General features: G+C 37.7%; 1 protein-coding gene across 12 annotated transcripts in view; it reads left to right on the top strand.

Moving 5' to 3' along the window:
• LOC133996497 (putative leucine-rich repeat-containing protein DDB_G0290503) overlaps positions 1-2,951 on the top strand; it is a 33,530-nt gene extending 30,579 nt beyond the window's left edge. For 3 of the 12 annotated variants that reach the window (XM_062436131.1, XM_062436149.1, XM_062436116.1), the window contains 10 exons: positions 13-54; positions 233-295; positions 415-477; positions 666-728; positions 845-907; positions 1,001-1,042; positions 1,133-1,195; positions 1,315-1,377; positions 1,589-1,717; positions 2,511-2,951. In XM_062436131.1, coding sequence (XP_062292115.1) covers positions 13-54; positions 233-295; positions 415-477; positions 666-728; positions 845-907; positions 1,001-1,042; positions 1,133-1,195; positions 1,315-1,377; positions 1,589-1,717; positions 2,511-2,791 — 872 coding nt within the window. In that variant the 3' untranslated portion in view covers positions 2,792-2,951. The remainder of the gene's footprint in view (positions 1-12; positions 55-232; positions 296-414; positions 478-665; positions 729-844; positions 908-1,000; positions 1,043-1,132; positions 1,196-1,314; positions 1,378-1,588; positions 1,718-2,510) is intronic. The other 9 variants (XM_062436101.1, XM_062436094.1, XM_062436086.1 and 6 more) reach the window with 6 other exon arrangements.
• The last annotated feature ends 10,444 nt before the right edge of the window (positions 2,952-13,395 follow it).

The raw sequence follows: 13,395 nt of genomic DNA, 5'->3' as shown, positions 1-13,395 counted from the left end.
ATGTATTCACAGTTTTGGAAAATGTGGTCAAAGAGCTCCAGAGAGAGAACACAGGTAAGCTACGACAATCAATAAAATGTAAGAACTTTTTTTTTTTTTTTAATTTGATTATTCATTTTGCCTCATTAAGATAAGAACAAAGGTCAACCTCTATAGTGATCATGTTAACAACTTGAAACCTGCTGACCATAAACATACTTCACAATAATATTAATGTTAAATGTGTTGACAGTGTTGGAGGCCAGAATGAACGCCAGTGAAAACGAGGTGGAGGAGCTCAAGAGACAGAATACAGGTAAATTGTTTATATGCAAAGTACACAGCTGCTAGATTATTAGCTACACATACAGGTATTTCAAGTTCCAGTTATGTAGATTATCTCCTTTAAAATAAAAATGTTGAATGTGTTCACAGATATGATGGCCAGATTGAAAATCAATGAACATGGGATGGAGGAGCTCAAGAGAGAGAACACAGGTAAACTGCAACAATTAATAAAATGTAAAAACATTTCTTTTTTTATGAATCTGATTATTCATTTTGCCTTATAAAGATAAGAGAAGATAAGAACAAAGGTCAGCCTCCATAGTGATCATGTTAACAACTTGAAACCTGCTGACCATAAACATACTTCACAATAATATTAATGTTAAATGTGTTGACAGTGTTGGAGGCCAGAATGAACGCCAGTGAAAATGAAGTGGTGAAGCTCAAGATAGAGAGTGCAGGTAAACTGCTTATATCAATATTAAGAATTAAACTTATTAGCTACACAAACAAGTATTTTAAGTTCCAGTTATGTAGATTATCTCCTTCAAATTAAAAATGTTGAATGTGTTCACAGATATGATGGCAAGATTGAAAATCAGTGAACATGTGATGGAGGAGCTCAAGAGAGAGAACACAGGTAAACTGCAACTATTAATAAAATGTTTTTTTTTAAAGCGCTGCCTGCTGAACAATTATTAATCTGATGATTAATTTTTGCCTTCTATTGCAGATCTTCTACACAGAGTAACATCAGTTGAAGATAAGAACAAAGGTCAGCCTCCATAGTGATCATGTTAACAACTTGAAACCTGCTGACCATAAACATACTTCACAATAGTGTTAATGTTAAATATGTTGACAGTATTGGAGGCCAGAATGAACACCAGTGAAAACGAGGTGGAGGAGCTCAAGATAGAGAGTGCAGGTAAACTGTTTATATGCAAAGTACACAGCTGCTAGATTATTAGCTACACGTACAGGTATTTCAAGTTCCAGTTATGTAGATTATCTCCTTTAAATTAAAAATGTTGAATGTGTTCACAGATATGATGGCCAGATTGAAAATCAGTGAAAACGAGGTGGAGGAGCTCAAGAGACAGAATGCAGGTAAACTGTTTATATCATTATTCTATTCATCCAGTAATCAGCCTGCTTGTACTGCCGTCTCACACAAGCTCCATGCTCAGTTCAAACATTCATAATGCAACAGGATCAGAGTAACATCAGTTTCTATGAAGCCACAATACAATTTGTTCATCAACTGTTTATAAGTGGAGCTATTTTTTTCCTCTATGTGAATCTTCTCACATTCACACAGACCAACCAAAGGTGGCGTTCTCAATTGGTCTCACTGACAGCGGACTAATTGGACCCTTCAATACTGACATCACACTTAAGTTCAGTAAAGTCATCACCAACATTGGTCAGGCCTACAGTCCATCTACAGGTACTCACCTCTTTCTGCTACACACACAAATGAACTATTATAATGTAATGAACTCATTATAATTTGTTTGTTAGATGTTTTAATATGTATTCATTGTTACAGCTTTCACTCCATCTTTTGTAATGACTTTTTTTCTCCACTATGGCTCCAGCTGCACACTTTTTGAGGAGGAGAAATGTCTCTTTGAATTGGCCCTTTTAAGATTTCACCCATTTGACCTTTTACAGTACATCATAACACTTTTAATGGAGCTTCTCTGTGTCCTCTCAGAGGGTTTGAGCCAGGCCGTTTGTTCTTTGCCAGCATTGAGTCATGTGTGTGATTTTGTGTTATGTAATTACATTTCATTTGGTGACTGATAAGGTTCTCATGATGAAGTGAGTTTCTCCTTTATACAGTTTTCTGAAACCTTTTCAAAACCTTTGCACAGACATTTACAGATAGTTTACAAAACCCAAGAGAATGATTTGTTCTGCAAAGGCTTTGAGAGGCTTTTGGTCTGTTTTAAGGTGCTCACTTATATCTCTCTGTTATATCACTTTCTATAAACCTTATGGGATGCAAACTGACTCACTGAATATGTAACTGAGAGCTCTCAACTTTTACAGACTATACAGTCGCTGAGTAATGTGATGTTAACAAAGCAAGATCACTGAACAACAATTCCTTCAGATTAGACAAACCCACCTACAGCAGCCTGACCAAAGTATTGAGAAGCAACAGCGTACTGAACTTAGAGAAGAGGTAGTTCAACAGCAGGAAAACGCTTCACTGATTTTCTCCTCTGTTGCAGGTCTCTTCACAGCCCCAGTCAGAGGAGCCTACTACTTCTCATTCACTACACTGGATAGACGGAGTAGCGCATACAGGAATATTTATATCTATCACAATGACAAGAGAATGTTGTTGAGTTATAATTACAGTGCAAATGCCAACGAAAGTGTTTCTAATTCACTGGTTCTTCAGCTGGAAAAGGGGGATGTGGTCTATCTGGTTTTACCTGCCGGCTATAGTGTATATGATGATTCTGGTGATATTACTACCTTTAACGGATTTCTGTTATTTCCACTGTGAGACTCAAACATGAGAATTGATTTACCCCCAAATGTTTGGCATAGTGTATAAACAAGTCATACAGTATTCATGTGTATATGAAAGGATGCACATTGTTGCTGTGTTGACTTTGCTCTGCAACAAACTACATATGAAATAAAAGAATGAATATGAGGTTAAAGTTCTGTCTCTGACTTTAATTTGGGGATATTTAAACCTGAGTCTGGGAAAACCAACACATACACACAAAAAGATCAGACACTGAAATCCCATTTATCAACTCATTAGTTCAAATGATGATCTGATGATAATTCAGCATTAAAGGATAGGTTCACAATTTTTCATGTCTGTTTTAAAACAGCAGTCAGGTGCTTATATGAACATTTAAAGAGGTTTCCTTCCACTGAAATCATTCCTCCTTTTCATGCCGGCTAATAAAATATCTTCTTCAAATGTGCTTTTGATGAAAGTGATGAGGGACCAAAATCCAGTGTGTTTGTACAAAAATGCATTTAAAGTAGATGTGAAGCTTCTGTTCAGCTTCAGCAGTCTGAGTTAGTCATATCAAGTGATATCTGACACATTAACAGTCTTTTTAGCATTAAATTCCCTCTATGTGTTTCCTCAGACAGTGTTTAGCTGTTGAGCTCGTTGGAAATATAATAACACAAGGAGTGACTTTGTCAGTAAAGAGATATTCATTTGAATAATTTGGATGGCTGAAGCTTTATATTAGCTCCAGATAAACTTTTAAGTAAATTCTTGTACAGGATTGTGGATTTTGGTCACAATCACTTGCAATGTAAGTGAATTATGAAGGAATCTTATAATGGTCAGTATGAACAGGAGGAATTAATATGGCAAGACACAACTATTTCAATGTTAATTTGGGCAGCTGACTGTTGTTCTAATCCTACTGTCAGTCTATTATCACTGCTGTTTGTTGCAAAGTCAATGGCGGTGGCACACTGGGGGGAATCCCATGGGAGTCAAATGATTGCTTCATATAACCAGTGATGTCAGGTGAGATGTGACGTCATGGTCGTTGAGGATAGCAGAGAGTCCATTTAAAGATGCTGTGACACCACTGACAGTTCCTCACTCCATCTGAGTCGTGGATAATGTGACCTCGTCCACTAAACATATGATATACTTTAACATTACTTTCATAGGAATTTCTCTTTGGTTTGGAGAGATTTGATTTGACTTTGTATATATTTTTGTTTCTGTTGAGCTCTGTCACTTCCTAAAATCCAAACTTTATCCACTGCCATTCACTTTGCAAAACATAGCAGTGATAATAGTCTGATAGTAGGATGGAAAGGTGGCTCTGACTTACACACACATCATATACGTGGGATTACCATCACAGCCAATAGGTGATATAATGTGTCTGTGTTATTATACACTTGCAGCTCACATGTTATTTGTACATGTGCATATAGGATGATTGCAGGCTGTTTACACGCTGTAACAGAGAGAAATGTAAGCCCAAAAACTACTCAGTAAGCGATGTGTCTCAGTGCCACCTGAGTCTATCTGCCACACACACACACACACACACACACACACACACACACACACACACACACACACACACACACACACACACACACACACACACACACACAGGTTGAATGACTTAAAGCCGTTAATGGAGCAGCAGCGCCCTCTGTTGGTGACAGCACAGAAGAAAAATTTACAGCAACTGGTATTCCCAGGCCCGACCCTGCTTAGCTTCCGAGATCAGACGAGATCAGACGAGATCGGGCGTGTTCAGGGTGGTATGGCTGTAAGCAACAACACTGGCTGCAAAAGGTCTATTTAAAGATGCGTCCAGGCCCGTTATACCCGATCCTTGTCATTCAAGGAAATCTAATGTTATGTTTTACACTTTCCTATTCAGTGTCACATATGACAGATATCACCATACCATCAGACACATGTACCTAATCTTTCCATTTTATACCACATCATTCCTATCTACAAAGCCTTCAAATACTATTTGTTATCTCTTCTATTTACCGTATACTACCAATTTACCCATATTATCATTATTTCTAAGCCACACAATAATCCATTCAGTCTAGTGTGCAAAGGACCAATGAGCGCACATCTTTTTGTGTAGAAGACGTATAGACTCACTCTATACCAACACACACACACACACACACACACACACACACACACACACACACACATAGACACACACACGCACGCACACACGCATGCACAAACACACACACCAAGGTGGGTCTACCAGCTACACCTGGGATCCCAGCAAGGCTCAACCTGGTGTGATAAAAGAACTTAACTCTCCCCGCGTCCCAAGGGAGTGAAGCACTTGAATATGTTGCTGGGAAAAGAAAGAGGCATAGTAGTCCCACCTCGGCAGCTGGGTTGGAAGAAAATTGTTTATATAGACGTCATTGACTGTAAATTGTTTTTTTTACGTCATTTACTGAAAATTGGGTTTTGACGTGATTGACCAAAAATTGGTTATTTGACGTCATTGACTTAAAATGTGTCACATGACGCCATTGATTGCTTCGTGTAACCAGTGATGTCAGGTGAGATGTGACGTCAGTGTCGTTGAGGATAGCAGTCCGTTTAAAGATGCTGTGACACCACTGACAGTTCCTCACTCCATCTGAGTCGTGGATAATGTGACCTCGTCCACTAAACATATGATATACTTTAACATTACTTTCATAGGAATTTCTCTTTGCTTTGGAGAGATTTTATTTGACTTTGTATATAGTTTTGTTTCTGTTGATCTCTGTCACTTCCTAAAATCCAAACTTTATCCACTGCCATTCACTTTGCAAAAAATAGCAGTGATAATAGTCTGATAGTAGGATGGAAAGGTGGCTCTGACTTACACACACATCATATACGTGGGATTACCATCACAGCCAATGGGTGATATAATGTGTCTGTGTTATTATACACTTGCAGCTCACATGTTATGTGTACGTGCGCATATAGTATGAGTCTAGTGTGCAAAGCACCAAGGAGCGCAGCTGGTGGTCTTCTGACTCCTTTATAGAGGTGCATAGTATGTATCTGCGTCACAGAGGCTATAGACAACTATGGCTAGAAAATGTGAGATACCCTCTTTATATTGGGTCGATTAACATATATATATATATATATATATATATATATATATATATATATATATATATATATATATATATATATATATATATATATATATATATATATATATATAAAAATAACGCCAGTGACGTCATAATCACAGTTCGTAATTTCATTAAATATGTGACGTCATGCACCACATATTGTCCTGAAATTTCGATTGCGGTGACGTCATGTGCATGTTACACACATGATTATGACGTCACTGTCACAAATTATGTCACAAATGATGTCCCATCCGAGGTTTGATATAGAACTAGCTGCAATCAGTCTGGTAGAACACTGGAGACCCTGGTCCTGTCCTCGGTCCGCAGGGCACAGGGGAGTCTCTGGTGAACTCGAAGCCGGATGGATTCACCAGGATCCTCAACGGGACCGGATGGATACACCAGGATCTTCAATGGGACTAGATGGATACACCAGGATCCTCAACGGGACCAGATGGATACACCAGGATCTTCAACGGGACCAGATGGATACACCAGGATCTTCAACGGGACCAGATGGATACACCAGGATCCTCAACGGGACCAGATGGATACACATGGATCCTCAACGGGACCATATGGATACACATGGATCCTCAACGGGACCAGATGGATACACCAGTATCCTCAACGGGACCATATGGATACACATGGATCCTAAACGGGACCAGATGGATACACCAGTATCCTCAACGGGACCATATGGATACACATGGATCCTAAACGGGACCAGATGGATACACCAGTATCCTCAACGGGACCATATGGATACACATGGATCCTAAACGGGACCAGATGGATACACCAGTATCCTCAACGGGACCATATGGATACACCAGTATCCTCAACGGGACCATATGGATACACATGGATCCTAAACGGGACCAGATGGATACACCAGTATCATCAACGGGACCATATGGATACACATGGATCCTAAACGGGACCAGATGGATACACATGGATCCTATACGGGACCAGATGGATAGCCTACATACAGATTGTACTCGGATTTTGTGCGCTGGTTCACAATGTAACGTATAATCTACGTTATCAACCTATGTTAACCTGCAATGCAACAAACGACATAGGTTGATAAAGCGTTATTATACGTTATATGTGAACCTGCAATACAACAAATGACATAGGTTGATAAAGCGTTATTATACGTTATATGTTAACCTGCAATACAACAAATGACATGGGTTAATTATTCAAAGACGTTTGATTTCAAAGTAGAAAAAAAAATTAAGTACAGTTCCCTAAAAGGCTTTTTTATGTTTAATTTAGACTATATGAATTGTTTAATACAACGTTTTGATGAGTATTTGAATACGTGTTTGATGCGTCATCTAATTTTTTTTTAACATTTAATGTACATGACATAAAATGTGAGATACCCTCTTTATATTGGGTCGATTAACATATATATATATATATATATATATATATATATATATATATATATATAACGCCAGTGACGTCATAATCACAGTTCGTAATTTCATTAAATATGTGACGCCATGCACCACATATTGTCCTGAAATTTCGATTGCGATGACGTAATGCGTATGTTACACATGATTATGACGTCACCGTCACAAATTATGTCACAAATGATGTCCCATCCGAGGTTTGATATAGAACTAGCTGCAATCAGTCTGGTAGAACACTGGAGACTCTGCTGGTCCCAACCCGGACCCTGGTCCTGTCCTCGGTCCGCAGGGCACAGGGGAGTCTCTGGTGAACTCGAAGCTGGATACCCCAGGATCCTCAACGGGACCGGATGGATACACCAGGATCCTCAACGGGACCGGATGGATACACCAGGATCTTCAATGGGACTAGATGGATACACATGGATCCTCAACGGGACCAGATGGATACACATGGATCCTCAACGGGACCAGATGGATACACCAGGATCCTCAACTGGACCAGATGGATACACCAGGATCCTCAACGGGACCAGATGGATACACATGGATCCTAAACGGGACCAGATGGATACACCAGTATCCTCAACGGGACCATATGGATACACATGGATCCTCAACGGGACCAGATGGATACACATGGATCCTAAACGGGACCAGATGGATACACCAGTATCCTCAACGGGACCATATGGATACACATGGATCCTAAACGGGACCAGATGGATACACCAGTATCATCAACGGGACCATATGGATACACATGGATCCTAAACGGGACCAGATGGATACACCAGTATCATCAACGGGACCATATGGATACACATGGATCCTAAACGGGACCAGATGGATACACATGGATCCTAAACGGGACCATATGGATAGCCTACATACAGATTGTACTCGGATTTTGTGCGCTGGTTCACAATGTAACGTATAATCTACGTTATCAACCTATGTTAACCTGCAATGCAACAAACGACATAGATTGGTAAAGCGTTATTATACGTTATATGTGAACCTGCAATACAACAAATGACACAGGTTGATAAAGCGTTATTATACGTTATATGTGAACCTGCAATACAACAAATGACACAGGTTGATAAAGCGTTATTATACGTTATATTAACCTGTTAACCTGCAATACAACAAATGACATGGGTTAATTATTCAAAGACGTTTGAGGTTTTCAAAGTAGAAAAAAAATTAAGTACAGTTCCCTAAAAGGCTTTTTTTTATGTTCAATGTAGACTATATGATTTGTTTAATACAACGTTTGATGAGTATTTGAATACGTGTTTGATACGTCATCTAATTTTTTTTTAAACATTTATCATTTACTGCCTTCCACTGAAATAAATACAAAAATGTTCAATAATATCTTTTACTTCATCTTTGCAGGTTTGTTTTTGTCCCATGAGTCAAAAAAGGAAAGTTATAAATAAATACTGGTGCTATACTGTATGACATTACTTCGTTACACTGAATAACACATGACAGCCCCAAAATATTGATTAAATGTGATTGTAGCAACAGCAATCATGATCCTAAGAGCAATTATCAGCAGCAGCACCAGTATTTTTCTTTTAACATTTTTTTAGTTAAAAACAAAACAAAAAAACTGGATGATATGTTTAAAATGTCTCAAGTACAGTGTGCCTTGAAATACGTTAAAATGCCATAAATACTGTAGTTAAAATGATCCGCTCCGTCACCAGCATTTTGGAAGTGCTTTATTGGAGTATTTACATACTTTACACTTCCTCTCCACAATATTTGAATATTATATTTTCTATTCCTCTAGAGTTATTTGACACTTTTCAGATGGAGATTTGACACACTGGATAATATAACAAGCTTTTAAAATACAACACATTGTTAAAGATGAAAGCAGTGGTTTCCAACCTTTTTGTCTTTTGATGTCTTACAAAAAGCAGTGTGTAGTCAGGCTCACATTTCAGATGTCTATGAGTTGTTAACAGCTCCACCAAATAGTGATTTTTCCCTCTAAACTTCTCACATGGTTTCATTTCAATAAATAAATAATGATGATTTGTGGAGAACATTTAACCCAAAATGAAAGATTAGAAAACACATATTTTATAAAGAAGTTGATACTCGCTCCAACATGCCGCTGATGCTTCACTATAATCAAACAACGTTCCACTATAGTAGTTACAGTGAAATGTCGCACCATGATCCCAACATCCCAAAATAAGAAAGCGAGAGAAAGAAAAAAAGAAAGAAGGAGGAGGGGTGTGGGGTAGCAAGGAAGGTAATTTAATCAGGAGAGACTAGTGAATGAAACAAATATAATACATTAATTACATTCAGCTCCTTCTTCAAACTTCACGCAGGTAACAGTCGAGTCTGCAAAACACTGTTAGATTTTTACATCGTTTATTGAAACACCATTCAGTTTATAGTATATAGTTTATAGTGTATTTAGTTGAGAATGATAACTATAGGCTAACGTTTTAATTCGAGTGTATGGAGAAGTCCACACCACAACTATAAGATAAGATAAGATACATTTATTGATCCAACAGTGGGGAAAATTCATTGCTACAGCAGTTCTAAAAGATAGTGATATGATAAAAAAAAAACTATATTTATACAACAATACAATTAAAACTAAATAAAAGTACCCTAAAGTGCAATTATAACATATATATATATATACAACAATAAAATTGAAAACTTAAAAAAGGACAGACTGAACAAATGGAGGATAACAATATCGTTGGAATCACTTTCAGAGTGATTAGATTAACGATCAAAACACCCTGTCAATCAAAATCCTTATTGATCTATTATAATGCAGGGTTGCTCCTCTCTCGGCACGCGCTGTAAATTAGAGCAGGTTGACAGAGCTGATTTATTTAGATAGGTGTGTCTCTCTTTATTATTACAAAGATGCTAGAACTTTGTTCTGTATTATAATGTAAAAACAGCAAAATTAGCTGACCTTTGTAAGCGGATAATCATCTGCAGACACAGCTGGAGCGCTCAGCGCGTGCTTGACACCGCTGTTTAAAGGATGTTATCATTCTCAGTGTGGACGCTCACATCGTTGTTGTCACAATTATAGCTATAGTTATCTTTACTTTCAGGACTCCAATGTTTCGAGTTTATTTTCAAAAGCTTTTAGATATCATTTTTTTTAAAATTGTGGGTCGGATTAAATCGTGGTTGCCGTGGAAACGTCCGCGTGTCTGTCAAACCTGCAACTCCGTGAAGATTCAGCTCACCTGCAGCAGTGTGTGAAACTACATGAGCACAGAAACGGTGGGAGATAACAGATTTTGTTCAGCTGTGTTCTACTTGTAGTTGATGGTCTGTAGAATAGAGGATCAATTAGAAAACTGAAATCAAGACAAACAACAAAAGACAATGTTTGGCAGCTGAAGACTGACTGACAGATATAGTCTACCTTAAGTTACTCTGTACAAACTCTTTTTGTTATGTGGTGAAATCAACTGATCTGTAGTTGATTTAGTTTTATTTACTTATTATATAAGTTTATTTACTCACATGGGAAACACACTGCTGAATTCAAAATGCCTTTGTGTTACTACATGCATTTGTCTTTTCTGACCCATGACCACTTACCAGTGATCATTTACCGAGTTTGTTCATTCTCATCAATGACTCTCTGTGGTTGACAATAACTTTTACTAGTGCATTGTTGTAATTGCTGTTTTCTGTGGGTTTTCCTCATCTTACTGTCTCTATTCTCTATGACAACAGATGGAGGAATGTGCTCAAGGCTAAATTTCCTGTAACCATAGCAACACCATTGATGCTTTAGGCCGTGTTATCAATTAATACATTTTAACGCATACAAGAAGATTTAAAAAAAAATGTGTGTCTGTTTTGTAATAGAAAACTATTCACTACGATGTGACTATGTAACTATGTGTCTACTATCCTGTAACACTCGTGTGTCTGTCTCTTCTTCTATCTTTGCATATCAGAGACAGTTACAGTAGCAGCTGGACCTCACAGTGAGGATGAGGAGAGTTTCATGGGAGGACAAATGAATCTGAACGAGCTTGCCGACACGGTGGAGAAACACCACCACTCCAGTCCAGTGTCAGGAGAGCATCTCTTTCTCAGTGTGTTTGAAGCTTAATCAGCACACTCATACTGGAGAAAAGCCTTACACTTGTGAGGATTGTGGGAGAAGTTTCACTCAATCTAGAATGTTTAAGAGGCATCAGAACAATCACACTGAAGAAAAGCCTTACACCTGTGACCAGTGTGGGAAGAGATTTACTCGATCTGAACAATTACAGGCTCATCAGTGCACTCACTGTAGAGATGACAGGTAGGTACTGCTGCACGTGTGCTGTTTGCTCTACTGGTGTTTGATAGTGTCACACATACATGGAGCAGAGTTTCAACATGTTTTTCTGTCTGTGCTGCAGTAATAAGAAAAACTTAATGAGGTGGACTCATTGTACAAGTTTATATGCGTCCTTGTGCTTGAGGAAAACTTAACAGGTCAAGAGGTGGAATATGTTCGACTGGCCAAGTGAATCACCTGATCTCGAACCAACTGAGCTGACCAGCTGATGTGGGGTGTCGATGACAGTAATAAAATCAGTTAATAATACAAATGAGACTGATGATAAAAGTATTTGGTGTGCCTATTTTTCTAAACAAATATATTGTGAGACAGGGTTCTTTATTGTATAATTTGAAAATGTTGAGAGCAGGATTTAAACAACTTAAGGATATAATGTATAAGGTGTTGCCGGGGTTTTATCCGCCTCAGGTTATTTATGATGGTGTTAAGGATGTTGATAATGATGTCACAATGAAGGCTGTCTTAGCGTACTATTGGGTGATTCAAACAAATTTGCCTCTAAAATGGTCTGCTATGATTAAGAATACTGTAGTTCCAAATTGTAGTAATGTTCAACCAACCTTGTGTTTTTGCAAAGGTGATGAATGGAAACAATTTGAGTTAATTACAAGTAAGTTTATTTATGACAAGTTTTTGTTGGAGGTTGTGCAGAAGCCTGCATCCTTATCTTATTGGACAAAAGTTTTTCCATCATTGGATGCTGCTTTATTTTGGAGTACATGGCAGATTAAGGGTAATAGTATTGAGGCAGAAGATAATGATTTTAAGATTAGACATAACAAGGTTTTCACAAATGTCATTTTGCACCAATTGGATAAAAATATTGATAGACAGTGTGACATATGAAAGATTGTTTGAGAGATAAATTGGGTTTTATTTGGGATGTGACTGATTCTTGGGATGTTTTTTTTCTTTTTGGGGTGTGGGACAAAAGTAGAGTGAAGAATGCAGCATTGTGTCGTTTTCTGTTAAGTTACGCACGTTTGGCTGTTAAGGCTAGGAGAAACATGGCACATTTTGACCATAAAATCCATCTTGTGTGGCCAATCTTTAAAAATATGGTGAAGAAACATGTGCGTTTTAGAAAGGTGCACAGTAGTGCAAACTTCACTCTGCTTTTTCTCAAAGACAATGCTCTCATATCTTTAGATGATAGAGGTGATTTACTTTGGGATTGGGGAGATTAATAATGGGTTTGATGGATGTGTCAGTACTTAGGTTTCTGATTTTGTGTTTGTTATTTGTGGGAGGAATTTTTCGATTTTGGTTATGATTGTGTGTTTTCTTCGTTTTTTGTTTTTTGGACTATTTAGGGATGCTGTTTTATTTGTAGATTATGTTTTTTTTCCTCCTTTTTATTTGGAGGTGTTATGTGATTTATTTTTTTTAAAGTGGTGGGTTTTGTTTTTGGATTTTTCTGAAACTCGTCTTTATTGTTGTTCATGTCTGGTGTTATTGGCTGTAACGGATGGTTGTGAGTGTTTTATTGGCTTATGTTTTTATTGTATTTTTACTCTTTTTGTTTTGTTTTGTTTTTTTCTTTTTTGGGTTGTGTTGTATCTTGTGTGTGGATATCTATTGATGGGGCTTCTTTAGTGTTGGGGTTATTTGATTTAGTTTTTGGGACATAGGTTGTTTTGTGTTTGTTTGATTTCTGTTTTTTTT

Source organism: Scomber scombrus, chromosome 2 (assembly GCF_963691925.1).
Source record: "Scomber scombrus chromosome 2, fScoSco1.1, whole genome shotgun sequence".
NCBI lineage: Eukaryota > Metazoa > Chordata > Actinopteri > Scombriformes > Scombridae > Scomber > Scomber scombrus.
Note: the sequence above shows the minus strand (reverse complement) of the source record. Positions and strands in the feature narration are given on the sequence as shown.